This window comes from Hyla sarda, chromosome 8 (assembly GCF_029499605.1).
Source record: "Hyla sarda isolate aHylSar1 chromosome 8, aHylSar1.hap1, whole genome shotgun sequence".
NCBI lineage: Eukaryota > Metazoa > Chordata > Amphibia > Anura > Hylidae > Hyla > Hyla sarda.
In genome coordinates this window covers 212,180,822-212,201,699 of record NC_079196.1, presented here as the reverse complement: position 1 = coordinate 212,201,699, position 20,878 = coordinate 212,180,822, and the positions used below count along the sequence as shown (strand labels likewise).

At 42.0% G+C, this 20,878-nt stretch overlaps 1 protein-coding gene across 6 annotated transcripts in view; it reads right to left on the bottom strand.

Moving 5' to 3' along the window:
• Window positions 1–5,282: 5,282 nt before the first annotated feature.
• Window positions 5,283–20,878, bottom strand: part of HAGHL (hydroxyacylglutathione hydrolase like) — a 19,710-nt gene continuing 4,114 nt past the window's right edge. For 2 of the 6 annotated variants that reach the window (XM_056535064.1, XM_056535061.1), the window contains exons 2-9: window positions 16,045–16,169; window positions 14,853–14,917; window positions 10,875–10,992; window positions 10,634–10,742; window positions 8,662–8,765; window positions 8,389–8,490; window positions 6,404–6,483; window positions 5,284–5,581 (exon numbers count right to left, since the gene is read on the bottom strand). In XM_056535064.1, coding sequence (XP_056391039.1) covers window positions 5,416–5,581; window positions 6,404–6,483; window positions 8,389–8,490; window positions 8,662–8,765; window positions 10,634–10,742; window positions 10,875–10,992; window positions 14,853–14,917; window positions 16,045–16,149 — 849 coding nt within the window. In that variant the 5' untranslated portion in view covers window positions 16,150–16,169 and the 3' untranslated portion in view covers window positions 5,284–5,415. Of the gene's footprint in view, window positions 5,582–6,403; window positions 6,484–8,388; window positions 8,491–8,661; window positions 8,766–10,633; window positions 10,743–10,874; window positions 10,993–14,852; window positions 14,918–16,044; window positions 16,170–17,940; window positions 17,960–17,992; window positions 18,138–20,878 lie in introns of those variants that run through there. The other 4 variants (XM_056535065.1, XM_056535062.1, XM_056535063.1 and 1 more) reach the window with 4 other exon arrangements.

Sequence of the window (20,878 nt, the reverse complement as noted above, 5' to 3'; positions counted from 1 at the left end):
GTGTCTGGTAGCACCCCCTACAGTACAGGGAGGTATTACATGTTCTGTACTACTCTTTACCTGTATTACTGAAGTGTATGCACTGACAGGTGTCTGGTAGCGCCCCCTACAGTACAGGGAGGTATTACATGTTCTGTACAACTCTTTACCTGTATTACTGAAGTGTATGCACTGACTGGTGTCTGGTAGCGCCCCCTACAGTACAGGGAGGTATTACATGTTCTGTACTCTTTACCTGTATTACTGAAGTGTATGCACTGACTGGTGTCTGGTAGCGCCCCCTACAGTACAGGGAGGTATTACATGTTCTGTACTACTTTTACCTGTGCCAGGGATAGCTGCTCCAGGTGAGGGTGGCTCCATGTTACATTTTTAGGACCCTGTGTACAAGACCCTGAAGAAGCTCCTGTCCTCTACATAATACATTTCTTTAATCCTCACTTTTTCCTATTTTTGGATGACACTTTGGAGGTTTCAGAACCAATTACCAGGTTTCCATAGTGTTATGGTCTCAACATACAATGTTTTCAACATACAATGGTCACCCTGGAACCAATTAATATTGTAACTGGAGGGACCACTGTATTCTATAAGCTATAATGATGGCCACCGCTGTGTTGTGTGGAGTTGTCATGGTGATCAGACTAGGGGGTGAAAATGTGCGGATGGACAGCAGATGCTCTAATATACAGGTCACATGTCCTGTCTGCAGGGCCAGAAATGGCGGGAAGTCACTGTACACATTGTTGGGAATAGAACCGTCCTCCATGACACCCATCACCTTCCTGTTCCCATAGCAACCATTGGAACCATGCATTCATGTCGTAGGTTGCCGAAATGGGGGGAAAGGTAGCCCCCTCCCCCTTGTCAATCCTTTAGATGCCATGGTTAAAACAGACCCCTGCATCTATAGGTTTAATACTGCCAAAACCAGCGCCATCTTGGTCTCACCAGTTTTCATTGACAGTGCAGGGAATATGTAGTGTTCAGTTTTTGCAACGTACACTTTATGGTAAAACTGACATGTTCTAGTTATTCTGTAGGTTAAAATGATAGCCTTAACTTTCTGGAGCCAGTTGATATGAAAAACATTGTTTTCCACCGGAGAACCCCTTTAAGAAAAATGCACATTTACATAAATATGAATAGATAGAGCAGTGAAACTGAGAATTAAAGACTTTTATTGTGAAAATGAACATTATGTACAGTACATTATTGTTCTCAGACTACCTACCTGCAATGGGAAAACCCTCTCTGAAGAACAGAACTCTAAACATACAGGCACGATACAGATATCATCTGGTTTATACGAACAAAGCTTAATCATTGTACAGTGAAGAGACTGTTCACACACTGCAGTTGCAATACTGTTTTTTTTTTTTCATTTATTTAAAAAAAAAATGTATTCTGCACAATTTTCCATACCCAATGCGTAAACACAGTTAAAGTTTTAATTACATTTAAATTTCTTTTAATTTCATTTTTTTTAATTTTATTTATTTTTTCATTCACCTGGCACCTTCACCACTGTCAGTCTCTCGTATGTATTTCATAAAAGTGCAACTCATTTTTGCCCCCATAGCAGCCGGGCAGTAGACATCCAGAGCAGCCGGGCAGTACACATCCATAGCAGCCGGGCAGTAGACATCCAGAGCAGCCGGGCAGTACACATCCAGAGCAGCCGGGCAGTACACATCCAGAGCAGCCGGGCAGTACACATCCAGAGCAGCCGGGCAGTACACATCCAGAGCAGCCGGGCAGTACACATCCATAGCAGCCGGGCAGTAGACATCCAGAGCAGCCGGGCAGTAGACATCCAGAGCAGCCGGGCAGTACACATCCAGAGCAGCCGGGCAGTACACATCCAGAGCAGCCGGGCAGTACACATCCAGAGCAGCCGGGCAGTACACATCCATAGCAGCCGGGCAGTACACATCCAGAGCAGCCGGGCAGTACACATCCATAGCAGCCGGGCAGTACACATCCATAGCAGCCGGGCAGTACACATCCATAGCAGCCGGGCAGTACACATCCATAGCAGCCGGGCAGTACACATCCATAGCAGCCGGGCAGTACACATCCATAGCAGCCGGGCAGTACACATCCAGAGCGGCCGGGCAGTACACATCCAGAGCGGCCGGGCAGTACACATCCAGAGCGGCCGGGCAGTACACATCCAGAGCGGCCGGGCAGTACACATCCAGAGCGGCCGGGCAGTACACATCCAGAGCGGCCGGGCAGTACACATCCAGAGCGGCCGGGCAGTACACATCCAGAGCGGCCGGGCAGTACACATCCAGAGCGGCCGGGCAGTACACATCCAGAGCAGCCGGGCAGGACTCAGCTCTTCGGCTTAATTAATCCAATTTTTCTAAAAGTAAACTTCAGTGGAGAATTACTGTAATTTACACCTAAAATATATCTCTAAGTCATAATAAAGTGATTTCTGTATGAACATCTACCACATATCACTGGTCCAATCACCTCTATATTGTGGCTATACATGGAGATACACTAAGGAATCTCCGCTCGTAGATATTCCGGGTGAAGATTCCGCTTGGAGCAGGCGCCGGCAAAATACGTCATCTATCCCCATAGCTGTCAATGCGTTTTCAAGGGCTCTCCTCCAAAATAACGAATATCTTCATTCTTTTGGCGGAGTCTGGGGTCCCGAATTTCCTCTGTGATAATTCTGTAGTGTGAATGGTGCAGCAGATACCCATAGAGAACAATAGGAGGCTGCTGCACTGTATTTTAAAAGAGGAATAAGTCCTTAGTAACATTGAGAAAACTTCCAGTTCAATATCAAGATACAACAGGTGCTTCACCTTTGCTTCTTTTTACAATAACATATACCAGTGGTCTTCAACCTGCAGACCTCCAGATGTTGCAAAACTACAACTCCCAGCATGCCCGGACAGCCAACGGCTGTCCGGGCATGCTGGGAGATGTAGTTTTTCAACATCTGGAGGTCCGCAGCTTGGAGACCACTGACATATACAATGTGTCCAGTAAGTTACAGGTTCTGGACACATTTTGAGGGCATGCGCTTGAAACGCGTCCAGCACCTACAACCTGTTGGAATTGTCGGTGTGATTGTATCGCCGCTTTTCTAAAGATGAAAATGTTATTGGCATGCTGGGTAAAGTTCCCCTGCTTTGCAATCTGTAGGTAAATCAGGCAGTAAGTGTTCAGTTTCCCTGCAGCTCCCCCACAGGAGAAATAAAGCATTACACCTTGTCCGTTCACATCAATGGGTTGTCTGTGTAATGCAGGACAGGACAGGTCCTCCAGGGGGAGAGACGCTCTTTGTAAGGCTGGGGTCCTGACCCAATCGGCGCTGACCACACTCGCAATCTCTGGCCGGAGAGTGCGAATGTGGCAGGCGCCAACTGATTCAGGACCGAGTAGACATTGCCATCCCCATAGATGAAAAGGTCTGCGGAGCAGAAATACGTCAGAACAGTAAAGGGGTACTCCGCTGGATAGCATTTTTTTTTTTTTTTTTTTAAATCAACTGGGGCCAGAAAGTTAAACAGATTTGTAAATTACTTCTATGTAAAAATCTTAATCCTTCCAGTACTTATTAGCTACTATATGCTCCAGAGGAAGTTATTTTCTTTTTGAATTTCCTTTCTTTCTGACCACAGTGCTCTCTGCTGCCACCTCTGTTCATTTTAGGAACTGTCCGGAGCAGGAGAAAATCCCAATAGCAAACCTCTTCTGCTCCAGACAGTTCCTGACATGGACAAAGGTGTCAGCAGAGATTACTGTGGTCAGACTGGAAAGAACTACACAACTTCCTCTAGAGCATACAGCAGCTGATAAGTACTGGAAGAATTAAGATTTTTAAATAGAAGTAATTTACAAATCTGTTTAACTTTCTGTCATCAGTTGATTAAAAAATATTAAATGTTTTCCAGCGGAGTTACCATTTAAACTTGTTGTGGCCAAATTTTTCAAGCAGATTTTCTGGGCGGAAAGTCCGCCTCGATAACTCTGCAGTGTGCACTGTGCTGCGGAATCCCGTTGCCAGCAATGGGACTCTGCTGCAGCGGAATTTCCGAGCAGAATTTAAAAACGGAATTCCGTAGTGTGAACCCGGTCTAACTGTTCTCTAGATAAGAGACATAAACAGTAGACCCCCCCCTCCCCATTTATTCTCCAATAAAGTGTATTAAAGAGTGGTTTCTAAACTGGACAGCAAGGTTAGATGTATGATAAATAAGATTACTGTTTACACAGTGTAAACAGTAGTGTTTTTACATAGGACTGCAGGTAAAACCTACACAGATCACGATAGCACCATCATTTATGTATCACGATAAGACAATGTAACTAGTTTACCTGTTGTCTTATGTAAATAGGTATAGGCTTCTATCTAACTTATCTTATTATTAAAGGGGTACTCCCGTGGAAAACTTTTTTTTTTAAACCAACTGGTGGCAGAAAGTTAAACAGATTTGTAAATCACTTCTATTAAAAAAATCTTAATCCTTCCAGTACTTTTTAGAGGCTGTATACTAAAGAGAAATCCAAAAAAGAAATGCATTTCCTCTGATGTCATGACCAGAGTGCTCTCTGCTGACCTCTGCTGTCCATTTTAGGAACTGTCCATTGCAGCATATGTTTGCTATGGGGATTTTCTCCTGCTCTGGAGAGTTCCTAAAATGGACAGCAGAGGTCAGCAGAGAGCACTGTGGTCATGACATCAGAGGAAATGCATTTCTTTTTTGGATTTCTCTTTAGTATACAGCCCCTAAAAGGTACTGGAAGGATTAAGATTTTTTTTAATAGAAGAAATGTACAAATCTGTTTAACTTTCTGGCACCAGTTGATTTAAAAGAAAAAAAAAAAGTTTTCCACGGGAGTACCCCTTTAAAGGAGTATTCCAGGAAAAAAACTTTTTTTTTTATATATCAACTGGCTCCAGAAAGTTAAACAGATTTGTAAATGACTTCTATAGAAAAAATCTTAATCCTTTCAGTACTTATGAGCTGCTGAAGTTGAGTTGTTCTTTTTGTGTCTAAGTGCTCTCTGATGACACCTGTCTTGGGAACTGTCCAGAGTGGAAGCAACTCCCCATAGCAAACCTCTTCTACTCTGTGCAGTTCCCGAGACAGGCAGAGATGTCAGCAGAGAGCACTGTTGTCAGAGAGAAAAGAACAACTCAACTTCAGCAGCTGATAATTATTGAAAGGATTAAGATTTTTTAATAGAAGTAATTTACAAATCTGTTTAACTTTCTGCAGCCAGTATATATATATATATATATATATATATATATATATATATAAAGTTTTTTTTCCTGGAATACCCCTTTAATTATACTTCACATAAGGCTGTGATGTTTATAATATGGGAGGTGTAACCCCCTATTCCTTTGTCCAGGACACACTGTTAGCATGAGGGTGTCTATTCTTGATCTGACGACTGGTTCAGGAGACCCCACTGATAGGCCAGGAGCGCCGGGATTGGCAGTCGATTTTTTGGCTTCTTGAATTCATCCTTTTCTTTCCGTAAAACTCTCGTGACGTCAACCGGGTCTGTTTTCCCTGTGAACTTCTGAACAGCTTCTTCCCTGTAAAAAATATTAATGAAGAAATAAATTAAAAAAAAACTAAATAAAAATTAAATGTGACACCTGTTGCAAAACTACAACTCCCAGCATGCTCGGACAGCCGTTGGCTGTCCGGGCATGCTGGGAGTTGTAGTTTTGCATCAGCTGAAGGAACACTGTTTGGAGACCACGGTGCACAAATGGCGCGTGTTCACATGAAAAGGCCGCCTTCGCCTCGCCTCGTATCGTTGAAACGGACAGCCTAAAATCGTATGCTAAATAAAAAATCATTAAGCCATGTCAGTCATTACCAGCGGGTGTCAGCTGCACTTAGCAGCCGGGAATGACACTGGCACCATGATGTAAATGTACATCCTGGGTCGGGAAGGGGTTAATAGAAAGGGCTGACACAAACCTAGGTGCCAGGATGAAATTCGACCTGGCGTTTGGGATTTTTAGAGCCCTGTGATGATTAGACTGATGCTAGTAATTTTTCAAATGTTTTTGTCAGTTTTATAAAAAAAACAAAACAAACAACAAAAACCTTTTAATAAAGGAAAATAAAAAATCAGGTACGTTTTTATGCTTCACAACCTTTCTGGACTATTCCTAAGCTACTGCATATTTTATTTTATTTTTTGATTAGGTGTATTTATTTTGTTAAAAAAAAAAATGTTTACAATTTTTTTTGTCCCCTTAAGGGACTTGTATAAGCAATTGTTCTATTGCTCATACAAATCAATGTAATACTTTAACACAAAGGCTATCAGGGCATGCTGGGAGTTGTAATTTTGCAACAGCTAGAGGCACCCTGGTTGGGAAACCCTGGTCTACACTGCTCACCTTACTCTCATGAAGGGGTTATATAGAAATTCTTCCTCCAGGCTTGAGGGGACGGTGGGAATGTCATCATCATCTCGAGCCTGGGGGGGGGAAAAAAAGACAAAAAAAAAACACACACATTTAGAAAAGAAGGAATTGTTAAAAGTTTTAAATGGACCCCTGAAAATAACAGCGGCTGATCTGAGGAATGGCATAATGTGACTGCTGCTTAAAGGGGTACTCCGGAGGAAAACATTTTTTTTTATATCAACTGGTGCCAGAAAGTTAAATAGATTTGTAAATTACATCTATTTAAAATGGTAATCCTTCCAGTACTTATCAGCTGCTGTATACTATAGAGGAAGTTCTTTTCTTTTTTAATTTCCTTTCTGTCTGACCACAGTGCTCTCTGCTGACACCTCTGTTCTATGTCAGGAACTGTCCAGAGCAGAATAGGTTTGCTATGGGGATTTGCTCCTACTCTGGACAGTTCCTAAAATGAAGAGAGGTGTCAGCAGAGAGCACTGAGACAGAAAAGAAATTCAAAAATAAAAATAAATACCTTCTTGTGGAGCATACAGCAGCTGATAAGTACTGGAAGGATTACGATTTTTAAATAGAAGTGATTTACAAATCTGTTTAACCAGTTGATTTAAAAAAAAAATAATATATGTATATATATATATATATATATATATATATATATATATATATATATATATATATATATATATATATATATATAAATAATATATGTTTTCCAGCGGAGTACCCCTTTAAGCAGGTGAGAAAGTCTGGTTGAAAAATAAAGGTCAGGTAAAAGAAAAAAAAAAAAAAGCTGCATAGGCACTGAGCATTGCTTACCTGTCTGCCCCAGTTCTAAAGTCACCAAAAGCTATTTGTTTTGTTGCTCTGTAGTTTCCCTTCCCATGCCACAGATTATCATTGTACCTTCTGGTTGAGCAGTTGTACAGAACACCAATTCCCAGAATGCAGTGCTTTCCCTTAGCTCACCATCACAGCCCTCCCACCCTGCCATCTCCCCCCAGAGCAGCTGCAGAACACTGCATAAAACAGTAAGTTTTTAAAAGCTGCTGTATTCATTCCCTGTCTGTTCCTCTGTTTGTGGTATTACTTAGCACAAGGCAGTATGCTGAAATCACACCTCATTCCCTCTAAATGTCCTTATAAACATATATTTGTATATATGACATGGAGATGGTGATGAAGCTGTCGGGGCTGATCAGAGGTGGTGACATCATTCAGGGGGCGGGGCTAGAGGTCAGAGACAAGATCCGGCCACACATTCTGAGACAACAAAGGATGATGCGTGGTCTAAGGAGAAAGGGAGGAATTGTTGAGACAACACCACACGCACAATGAGAGGACTACACAACTTTATGTTGTGAATACACCAAAACATGCTGAAGGCAGTACAACTTGTGATTACACTATATTAGTGATATGTCTTGGGTGATAGTTTTTGATTTTCTAAAACTGGAAAACCCCTTTAAAAGGGGTACTCCGGTGGAAAACATTTTTTTTCAAATCAACTGGTGCCAGAAAGTTAAACAGATTTGTAAATCCCTTCTATTAAAAAAATCTTAATCCTTCCAGTACTTATCAGCTGCTGTATTCTCCACAGGAAATTATTTTCTTTTTGAATTTCCTTTCTGTGTGGCCGCATTGCTCTCTGCTGACACCTCTGTTAATTTTAGGAACTGTCCAGAGTAGGAGCAAATCCCCATAGCATGAAGTCACAAGCCTTCGACTCGCATCGCCAGTCACCGGATGTCTGGGGTGCCGCAGCAAAGTTCGCGGGGGTCCCCAGGGGCGAAACCCCCGCAATCAGACATCTTATCTCCTATCCTTTGGATGTCAAAGGGCGGAGTACTCCTTTAATACCCATCCTCCATAGTTATACAGTATACTTTCGATTTAATACCCCTCCACCCTGGTTATACAATATACTTTAGATTCAATACCCATCCTGGTAAGTCACCCACCTTGGCCCAGGCCAGTTTCTCTTTCACATGCTCATTGTCTGGTTCCACCTTCAGGGCAAATTTCAGGTTCCTCACGGTGAATTCATGTCCACAAAACACTTTCTGTGGAGATAAAAATGGTGAGTTATAATTTTCTGTAGCAAAATAGGCAAAAAGTCCAAAGGGGATTGGGGGGGGGGGGGGTTGAATACTGTATTATGCTCCAGAGCTGTACTCTACATCCACTGTGTACATACAGAAATTGAACAGGGAATGTGTCTTTGTGTGACGCACCGTCTCGGGGGGCAGTGATCCCAGAGTTTCTATCAAGTTTTTGTACATTTGTTCAGCTGTCCCTTCAAAGAACTGTCCACAGCCTCCAACAAACAAGGTGTCACCTGGGGGGAGCGAATAGACGCTGTAACAACAAGTCATGGGGGGAACATTTATGTGATAGATAGATATTATATATATATATATATGTATACCATATTTATCGGCGTATAACACGCACTTTTTAGGTTAAAATTTTTAGCCTAAAGTCTATGTGCGTGTTATACGCCGATACACCCCCAGGAAAGGCAGGGGGAGAGAGGCCGTCGCTGCCCGCTTCTCTCCCCCTGCCTTTCCTGGGGTCTAGAGCCCTGCTGTCGGCCCTTCTCACCCCCTGGCTATCGGCGCCGCTGCCCGTTCTGTCCCCCTGACCATCGGTGCCGGCGCCGATAGCCAGGGGGAGAGAAGCGGCGCCGACAGCCAGGGGGAGAGAAGGGGTAGCGGCACCCATTGCCTCCCCCCATTCCCGGTGGCATAATTACCTGAGTCGGGTCCGCGCTGCTGCAGGCCTCCGGCGTGCGTCCCCGGCGTCGTTGCTATGTGCATAGCAACGACGCCGGGGACGCACGCCGGAGGCCTGCAGCAGCGCGGACCCGACTCAGGTCGGGGGTGAGAAGGGCCGGCAGCAGCGCTCTAAACCCCAGGAAAGGCAGGGGGAGAGAAGCGGGCAGCGACGGCCTCTCTCCCCCTGCCTTTCCTGGGGGTGTATCGGGGTATACACACGCACCCTCATTTTACCATGGATATTTGGGTAAAAAACTTTTTTTACCCAAATATCCTTGGTAAAATGAGGGTGCGTGTTATAGGCCGGTGCGTGGTATACCCCAATAAATACATTATATAACCAAAGAATAAATTGGCCAGCACTATTGATCCAAACTATTGTAAAAACCTGGCTTGCAGGTGCAGGCTGCTGGGCTAAATATACAGCAACAGGAGAATACAGCAGCACACTGCTAGCACAAAGATATAGATGAAACATGGGTATATAGATGAAACATGAAAAGCTATACAGCTGTAGTGCAATAAATGAAGATATGAAACTATGAAAATATGAACATGTATATAGCAAAACATGTGTTACTGCAATCCTTTTCTGTGAGAAATACTTCATTTTCTAGAAACATTTTATGGGTGACAACATTTACTGCCATGACTGTAGATATGAGATAGATAGATAAATATGAAATAGATATGAGATAGATAGATATGAGATAGATAGAATAAATAAATATGAAATAGATATGAGATAGATAGATATGAGATAGATATGAGATAGATATGAGATAGATATGAGATAGATATGTGATATATAGATAGATATGAGATAGATATGTGATATATAGATAGATATGAGATAGATAGATAGATATGAGATAGATAGATTTGAGATAGATACATATGAGATAGATATGAGATAGATATGTGATATATAGATAGATATGAGATAGATATGTGATATATAGATAGATATGAGATAGATATGTGATATATAGATAGATATGAGATAGATATGAGATATATAGATAGATAGATATGAGATAGATAGATGATAGATCGATAGATATGAGATCGATAGATAGATATGAGATAGATATGAGATATATAGATAGATAGATATGAGAGATATATAGATACATATGAAATATATAGATATGAGATATATAGATAGATAGGAGATAGATAGATATGAGATAGATATGAGATAGATATATAGATAGATATGAGATACACATAATTTTTGGCTCAGTGCATTACCCCTCTGGCGGTGTTCCCTCTGCAGTCAGACCATGCTGAGAGTTGTAGTTCTGCAGCAGCTGAGAACACTGCACAGTAGTGTAAGCATGTCATGACCACACACAGTGCCCGCCGAGGCATTGCCATAGATGAGACTTCTGGTATTGAGGCAACAAATACATTTCACTAAAATTACCTGAAAACAGAGCCGGGGCATCGGGGCACCCATCCTCCCACATGTAGAAGCAGACGTGACCAGAGGTGTGACACGGAGTGAAGAGGCATCTGACATGGATATCCCCGAACTGCGGACATATTGTAGTTCTATATATGGGACCGAAACTGGCCTTGATCTGGTCGTTCTTTCACACAGCTGCAGTTTGTTACAATGTATCCATCCTCTACTCCGCCGCTCAGTGAGCTATCTATACAATTACCTTTAAGATTTGGTTGTGAACAACTCTATGGGTTAATCCTCCGATCCGCTCATCTTTGCCATACACAGGCAGCTCAGGAAATTGCTGTACCAGGTCTGCGTTTCCCCGGGAATGGTCCCTTTGGGGAAAAAAAACACACAAATATGTAAAACTTAGGGCCTGTTCACACTACGGAATCTTCTGCTTCCCATTCACACTACCAAATTTATGCAGTGGAAAATTCTGTCACAGAAATTCCCTTGCGGAAAGAATTTATATCTTCAGTCTTTAAGCGGAACTATGTGCAGGCTGCATTGCCATCAATGGTGAACGGCGCAGGTCTGCGCGGTCTGAGGATTACGGTGGCGGCCGCTCGAGCTGAATCTTCAACCCGGAGTATCCCAAGGCAGAGACTGCGCAATGTGAACACGACGAGATTGCGTACTGTGATTTTCATACCACTTTTTATTTTACTAAAAATATTTGGCGCAAACCTCTGGAAATTGTAGCACGAAAATCACACTTCATATTCAAAAGGAAAACAAAGAGAGATGGATCCAGCTCAGTGCAGATAAAAATGATTTTAATCCATAGGACAAGGAGGATACAAGTAACGCGTTTCAAGCGCTGTACGCACTCTTAGTCATGTATGACCAAGAGCGCGTACAGCGCTTGAAACGCGTTACTTGTATCCTCCTTGTCCTATGGATTAAAATCATTTTATCTGCACCGAGCTGGATCCATCTCTCTTTGTTTTTCTGATTGGCTGGTGCCGTCCAGCATCTGGATCCGTGCTCTGCTGTCCGAGGCGGGGTGAGCTGGTCTTCACTTCACTTGCATATTCAAAAGGAGTTACCATAAAAAAATAAAAAAAAGAATATAACAGAAACAACAGCCGGAAGAGACTATCTGCCATGCATGTTACCACGTACCAAATCCAACCCCAACGTACGTTTCGCTTTGTGCTTCATCAGGGGGCGTTCCACACCCATATATATATGAAAATTCTGGTGTAAACTGCTTTACATTACTTTTGTAATAGCGTAAGGCCCTTTTCTCACTGCCGGTATACCCCGTGAACGGCGCAGGTCTGCACGGTCTGAGGATTTCGGTGGCGGCCGCTCACGCTGAATCTTCAACCCGGAGTATCTCAAGGCAGAGACTGCGCAATGTGAACACGATGAGATTGCGTACTGTGATTTTCATACCACTTTTTACTTTACTAAAAATATTTGGCGCAAACCTCTGGAAAATGTAGCACGAAAATCACACTACATCTTCAAAAGGAGTTACCTTACAAAAACAAAAGAAGAAAAAAAAAAAGAATATAACAGAAACAACAGCCGGAAGAGACTATCTGCCATGCATGTTACCACGTACCAAATCCAACCCCAACGTACGTTTCGCTTTGTGCTTCATCAGGGGGCGTTCCACGCCCCCTGATGAAGCACAACGCGAAACGTACGTTGGGGTTGGATTTGGTAGGTTGTAACATGCATGGCGGATAGTCTCTTCCGGCTGTTGTTTCTGTTATATTCTTTATTTTTTATTTTTATGGTAACTCCTTTTGAATATGTAGTGTGATTTCCACGCTACATTTTCCAGAGGTTTGCGCCAAATATATTTAGTAAAGTAAAAAGTTGTTTCTGTTATATTTCAGCTTATATGATGTCTTTTATGTTATGATTACTTCTCTCTGGTGTTCCTCATGGTACTATCCTTTTTCATACGTGAACCCTTGGGTCTGATCTCTCAGAGTCAATTCAACCACCCTTTGCTCCTGTTTCCGTATTTTTTGTTTTGTTGTCCCCATGTTTTGTTGTACCTCCTGTACTATCTCCAGTCATCTGTTTTTGTCACCTATTATGCCTATATTTTAATGTTCTATCTACATTTAAATGTATGTCTTTTTTTTTTTTAAATTTTTTTATACACGTTCAATAAAATATTAAAATTTTACTTTTATTTTTACATAATTGGCTCTTTTTGATTGTGATTATATGAAAATTCTGGTGTAAACCGCTTTACATTACTTTTGTAATAGCGTAAGGCCCCTTTCTCACTGCCGGTATACCCCGTCAAATACGGCCGTCAAACTCCCTTTTTTTTTTTTGCAGTTTGACGGGTCATAATGGGCAATAACTGTCATTAACGTCAATGGGGTACGTCGGGCGCCATTATTTTCGGAGGGAAAATCCCGGTGCAAGCACTATTTTTTTCTCCAGCCTTTCTCGATCCTAAAATAATGGGCTTCACAAAGCCAAAACATAAATAAATAAATATGGTTAAAAATTATTGTTTTTGTATTTTGCAATGTCAAGTTTAAAAATGCAATGTATAACATAGGTAAAATAAATCTAAAAAATAAAAATAAAAACTCTACATTTTTTACAGTCTTAGGCTACATTCGGCAGACTGTAAAAAATGTAGAGTTTTTATTGACATTTTTTAGATTTTTTTTATTTTATTTTACCTATGTTATACATTGCATTTTTAAACTTGACATTGCAAAATACAAAAACAATTATTTTTAACCATATTTATTTATTTATTTATCTTTTGGCTTTGTGGTACTGCATAATCAAAGTTTTACCGCTTTGCATAATCAAATTTTACCGCTATTTTACAATATTGAGGTAAAAACGCAGTCGTACCGAGATGGTATCGCAAATAAAACGCAACGCATGAACACAGCCTAAAAATTAGCAAATGTTTCTCTTACCTCCTCAGTGGCTGTATCTTTTTCCGCGTGTGAAAATCTTTTTTTTTTAGGATTTTTTTTTTTTTCCCTTTTTTGTTTTTTTTTTGTGTGCTCTTACTTATAATTAGTGGATTTGCATCATTAATCTTCTTCAGTAGAAACCTAAACCATCTCATAATCTTGTGTTTGTGTGATTTCCATTTTCCTGACGGAATTTTTTCCAGATTTTAAATTGTCCCCAATGTATTTTTTAATTTTGACGCAAAATAAAAAATAAAGTGTGGAAATCAAAACCTTACATATTTTCTAAGCAACACACGTGACCTATAAAAATGTGGTGAGAAAAAATAGGTTTTTAAAGGAGCACCTGTCACCAAACTAAACTTTTAATATGTTGTTCCTTATGTAATTATAAGACACTTTGCCATTTACTTGCTGTTAAAATTCTCAACCTTCATATGTTTTAATGTGATTGAAAAAATGGCCACTAGGTGGCTCTGTTCTGTTCCCCGCTGCAAGTTAAAGGGGTACTCCACTGGAAAACATTTTTTTAAATCAACTGGTGCCAGAAAGTTAAACAGATTTGTAAATTACTTCTATTTAAAAAAATCTTAATCCTTCCAGTACTTATCAGCTGTTGTATACTACAGAGGAAGTTCTTTCCTTTTTGAATTTCTTTTCTGTCTGACCACAGTGCTCTCTGCTGACACCTCTGTCCATGTCAGGAACTGTCCAGAGCAGGATAGGTTTACTATGGGGATTTGCTTGTACTCTGGACAGTTCCTGACATGGACAGAGGAGTCAGCAGAGAGCACTGTGGTCAGACAGAAAAGAAATCAAAAATGAAAAGAACTTTCTCTGTAGTATACAGCAGCTGATAAGTACTGGAAGGATTAAGATTTTTTAATAGAAGTAATTTACAAATCTGTTTAACTTTCTGGCACCAGTTGATTTAAAATAAATAGTTTTCCAGCAGAGTACCCTTTAAATGGGTCTTCCCCTATTGGATCCATGCAATTCTTTTGATTAATATTACCGTATCATAAATTACATATGTTTTTTGAATATGTCCCGCTTTTGTTTTATTTTTTATCTTTTTTAAATTGCTGTATTAGAAGTACAATGGAGACACATGGGGTGTCTGCGGTTCACTGCAGAGTAGGGGGGTTGGGTGATGCTGTGCAGGGAGAAACAAAGAAGGGAAGGCAGCAGTAAACTACCACTGTGCCCCCTTTATTGTCATGATTTCTGGGGGCCCCAGGGATCATATAGTGATGGGATATCCTAGTGATACTCACAGGTGATGATGTGTGGTCAGGATGGCTTTCAGGTTCACATTCTCTTTCCGCACAATGTCCATAAGCTGCAGGTAAAGCAAGAAGGTAAACATGCCTTAGAACCTTCCTAGTCTGCACATCAGTGGTCTCCACACTCTGCACATCAGTGCTCACTCTGCACATCAGTAGTCTCCACACTCTGCACATCAGTAGTCTCCACACTCTGCACATCAGTGGTCTCTACACTCTGCACATCAGTGGTCTCTACACTCTGCACATCAGTGGTCTCCACACTCTGCACATCAGTGGTCTCCACACGCTGCACATCAGTGCTCACTCTGCACATCAGTGGTCTCCACATTCTGCACATCAGTGCTCAATCTGCACATCAGTGGTCTCCACACTCTGCACATCAGTGGTCACTCTGCACATCAGTGGTCTCCACACGCTGCACATCAGTGGTCTCCACACGCTGCACATCAGTGGTCTCCACACGCTGCACATCAGTGGTCTCCACACGCTGCACATCAGTGGTCTCCACACGCTGCACATCAGTGGTCTGCACATCAGTGGTCTGCACATCAGTGGTCTCCACATTCTGCACATCAGTGGTCTCCACACGCTGCACATCAGTGGTCTCCACACGCTGCACATCAGTGGTCTCCACACGCTGCACATCAGTGGTCTCCACACGCTGCACATCAGTGGTCTCCACACGCTGCACATCAGTGGTCTCCACACGCTGCACATCAGTGGTCTCCACACGCTGCACATCAGTGGTCTCCACACGCTGCACATCAGTGCTCACTCAGTGGTCTCCACACTCTGCACATCAGTGCTCACTCTGCACATCAGTAGTCTCCACACTCTGCACATCAGTGGTCTCCACACGCTGCACATCAGTGCTCACTCTGCACATCAGTAGTCTCCACACTCTGCACATCAGTGGTCTCCACACTCTGCACATCAGTGCTCACTCTGCACATCAGTGGTCTCCACACTCTGCACATCAGTGGTCTCCACACTCTGCACATCAGTGCTCACTCTGCACATCAGTGGTCTCCACACTCTGCACATCAGTGGTCTCCACACTCTGCACATCAGTGGTCTCTGCACATCAGTGTTCTCCAACTGTGGACCTCCAGCTGTTGCAAAACTACAACTCCCATTGGGAAACACTGCCATATAGGATACAGGCATGGCTTTTTCTTACCTTTTTAGCCACAGATGCGTCCACGGCGATGGCGTTCCTGGTCCGCTCCTCTATAACAAGATACATGTAGTTATCGTCCAAGACGGAAATGACCTTCACCTTCATGGTCCATCCACTTCTAAGAGCTGGAACATAAAACATATTTAGGATAATAATCAAAAACTGTGTAAAGGAAGAGCGATGCAGTTGCCCATAGCAACCATCACATTCTTAAAAGGGCCTCTGTAAAAATGAAAGCAGCGATCTGATTGGTTGCTCCACTCTTCCTCTGTACAGTTTTTGATCAATCCCCCCCTATATAAAACCTTCCACAGACCAAAACGTGACTTATTGCTGCTGGATTCCGTCACTTTGCGTCACCCCGGCATCACCATACCGTATCCCAGGTGTCTCAATGCTGGCGAAAAACCCAATCGTGATACGTGTAGGACGGCTTTGCAGACCTAAAGCCTGAGGATACATTCACAAGGCAGAATGTCCGTGTAGAATTACGCCGGAATATTCCGCACAGACATTCCACTCCCATTGTATTTATTGATATTCTGCTGCACTGTTCACACGGCGGAATTTCCGCGGCAGATGTGGGCACGTCTACTCTTTCTGCACATTTCGCCTGATAATGCATTGCCATCAATGAGACAGCGCATTTCCGAGCGGACCTAGCGCCCACCGTCTGGTGCAAATGTGCATTCTGCACGTTTTACGCCGTGTGAACATGGCCTGAGGCTGCACTACTGAAAAAAAAAAATAAACACAATTTTAAACTGTATCTTCCTCTTCCCATTCCTTTTAATATTCAATTCCAGCTTTTGCGCCGCTATATCACTTATGGTTTTATAGAAGAAGGAAAAACTTTTCTTACTACTCCCCCCCCAGTGTCCCAAAAATGACATGTAAACTAATTTCACTATGGCTTTATTTCCCATACTAGTATGAGCGCGCCCTAAAGATATCAAAACGCTAAGCTTTTTTCAATATATGAAACTAAAGGCAGAGGCGTACCTAGTGCCCCCTGGTGAGGTGCTGTATCGGCGCCCCCCCCCCATACAGATTAGTTCCTGATTGTGCCCCCACTTTTTGAATTCAGCAGCAGCTCTATGGTCTTGGGTGGTCCAGAGTCCCTACTCTCCTCCTCAATAACGCAGTGAGACACAGACACAGTTGCGCCAGCAGATGCCAGACATAAGTGATGTGACGTCAGCGCCAGGGGCATGAAAAGGCCCAAGTGCAAAAAAAAATTAAAAAAATTGCCCCCTGCACCAGGGCTCAACTGGGACCAAAATTAGGTCTGTGCAATATGAGGAAAAACAGACAAGAGCGCAATTCATGTGCCGTTAATTCTGATAAATATGGGGTTGCCAATGGTAACGATAAGGTTATACTAAGAGCACAACACCTACTGTAGCATGGATACCCAATCTCTGGGTAGATGGCCGGGGTGCTGCCGGGATCGAGCCCGTCAGGGAGGTCCTGTGGACAGTCAGGAGAATCTCATGTAGAACGGCAAATAGCAGCGTGAAAATAATGATCCTCTTGGCGCTCTCCCGATGATGTAAAACAAAGACCGAATCGGACAATGGAATTAATAAATAAATAAACGTTGTTTAATAAAAGTGCTATGGGCTACGCGTTTCAAGGGGTGGGACCCCCTCTTCCTCAGGTCCTCTCGAGAGCGCCAAGAGGATCGTTATTTCCAGGCTGCTATTTGCAGTTCTACATGAGCAAAATTAGGTCTGGGCATTTTAGACTAAGCAGTCCATTTTTTTGGTGGGGGTCAAACGGCTGGGACCTCCATTGATCACCACAGTTCTATCGATTGCAAAGCTACAACTCCCATAATGCCTGAAGAGCCTCGGATTGGGGTTCAGTTTCTCCCATCATAACTACAGAACCTACAAGTGACTCCAGCTGATGGGACAGTCAGGAGATTAGATATCATATCAGTGACCTCATTGTCTAAATAAATCTCTGTTGTCTTTCCTTTTCTTCTTCATCTTGTCCAGGCACCAGGTCTCCTTCCAGCTCCATCTTCTCTGCAGAGTCTGACACTCGGACATCATTGGTTCCTCACTTTGTTAGCAGATCCTTGTCCTCTATATGAAGACAATAATTATTATACCTCTGCCAAATATTGCACCCCCTGAATATAATACTGCCAGAAACTGTTCCCCCTGAATATACTACTGCCAGAAACTGTTTCCCCTGAATATACTACTGCCAGAAACTGTTCCCCCTGAATATAATACTGCCAGAAACTGTTCCCCCTGAATATACTACTGCCAGAAACTGTTTCCCCTGAATATACTACTGCCAGAAACTGTTCCCCCTGAATATAATACTGCCAGAAACTGTTCCCCCTGAATATACTACTGCCAGAAACTGTTTCCCCTGAATATACTACTGCCAGAAACTGTTCCCCCTGAATATAATACTGCCAATAACTGTTCCCCCTGAATATAATACTGCCACACACTGTACCCACTGAATATAATACTGCCAGAAACTGTTCCCCCTGAATATACTACTGCCAGAAACTGTTCCCCCTGAATATAATACTGCCAGAAACTGTTCCCCCTGAATATAATACTGCCACACACTGTACCCACTGAATATAATACTGCCAGAAACTGTTCCCCCTGAATATAATACTGCCAGAAACTGTTCCCCCTGAAAATAATACTGCCAGAAACTGTTCCCCCTGAACATAATACTGCCAGAAACTGTTCCCCCTGAACATAATACTGCCACACATTGTGCCCTCTCATTGTAATAGTCTACACACTGTGCCCTCTCATTATAATAACTCCACACACTGTACCCCCTGAATATAATACTGTTACACACTGTCTCCTGAATATAATACTGCCACATACTGTACCCTCTGAATATAATACTGCCACACACTGTACCCCTGAATATAATAGTTACACACTGTCTCCTGACTATAATACTGCCACACACTGTATCCCTGAATATAATACTGTTACACATTGTCTCCTGAATATAATACTGCCACATACTGTACCCTCTGAATATAATACTGCCACATACTGTACCCTCTGAATATAATACTACCACACACTGTACCCCCTGATATTAATATTGCCACACACTATTTCCCAATATTAATACTGCCACTCACACTATACGTCCTGAATATAATACTGCCACACACTGTCTCCTAAATATAATACTGCCACATACTGTATCCTCTGAGTTAGACCCTGCCACACACTGTACTCCCTGAATATAATACTGCCCCATACTGGCACTCTACCCTGGAAATATAACCTGCCACACACTGTGCCTGTAATAATAATACTGACACACACTGTTACTTCTCAATTCAGCTAAATCCCACCCCTCACTGTCCTCCTCTGGAGCACTCTGTCCTCCCAGACCCCTAAGTATTTCTTAGGGGGTCCTCTGCACCCCTCCTCAGACCCCTAAGTCCTCTCCATACTCTTTTGCCCCCTTCCCAGACCACTAAGTCCTCTTCACACTCATCTGAGCCCTTCCCAAGACCCCTAAGTCCTTTCCTGGCTCCTCCACCACCAGACCACAAATGTGTGTGTATGTATGATAGATGTGTGTATGTATGTATGATAGATGTGTGTTTCATAGATGTGTGTGTGTATGTATGTATGATAGATGGGTGTATGTATGATAGATGTGTGATCTATCTTACATACAGATATCTATCATACATACATCTAAAATACTCACCATATGTATTTCAAAGTGACTGTTAACACCAGACGATAATGAACTGATTTCACCATATCTCAGTCATATATATATATATATATTCTTGTGCTCAATGTCCATATAGAGACTACTGATGTTCCTTTTTTTTATTTTTTTTTACTATTAGTTAGTGTATATATAACAAAACTAACAAAATAACAATATTACCCTTGAGTATATATTAGGGGTGTGAATTGGCAAGAATCTGGCGATACGATATGTATCACGATACAAGTATGATGATGCGATATATCGCGATATATCCCGATCCTGTGTCAAAGATGATATTGCGATATTGAATATGACGATATTGCGATTTTTTTCGCATGAGGCTGTATGAGGGCAAATTTTTGGTGGCATAATTAGTTTTTTTATCGGTACCATTGATCTGACTTTTTAATCTCTTAACTTTTTTTCTGGGATATTATAAAAAAAATTATTCTGTGATTTTTTTTTTTTTTTTTTTTTTTTTTTTACATTTACCTAATTTATTGTATGGGATACATAATGTTATATTTTTATAGTTCGTACAATTACGCACGCAGTGATACCAAATATGTTTATTTATATTGTGTCTACATGTTTTTATATAGGAAAAGGGGGTGATTTGAACTTTTACACCTTAATCATAGACCATCATAGTTAGTGTATGATTAAGCAGTTAACGCGAAACACGTCAGACCTGTTCTGTCGTCTTTGTTTGTTGTGTGCACCTGCTTTTAAATGATACAATAAGTATAATTTTTTTTCTCTTTAATTTCTTATAATAAATGTATGGGCCTTGCTTTAGGCCATCCGCACTTCACAGGTGTTACCAGAGGGTAGGAGCTGGACTTTCCTGCTTGTTTACTGCATCCCAGCCTTTTTGGTAAGCTCAAAAGGGTCATTTTCCTTCAAACCCGTTTCCTGCCCCAGATCAGATTGTTTATTTTAGCAATTTTTTTTTAAACCATACATTTTGATGTATATGGGTGATGCACCCTGCCAAAAATGGGATGCTGACGAAAACAGTTAAAGGGGTACTCCAGTGGAAATTTTTATTTTTTTTTTCAAATCAACTGGTGCAACAAAGTTAAACAGATTTGTA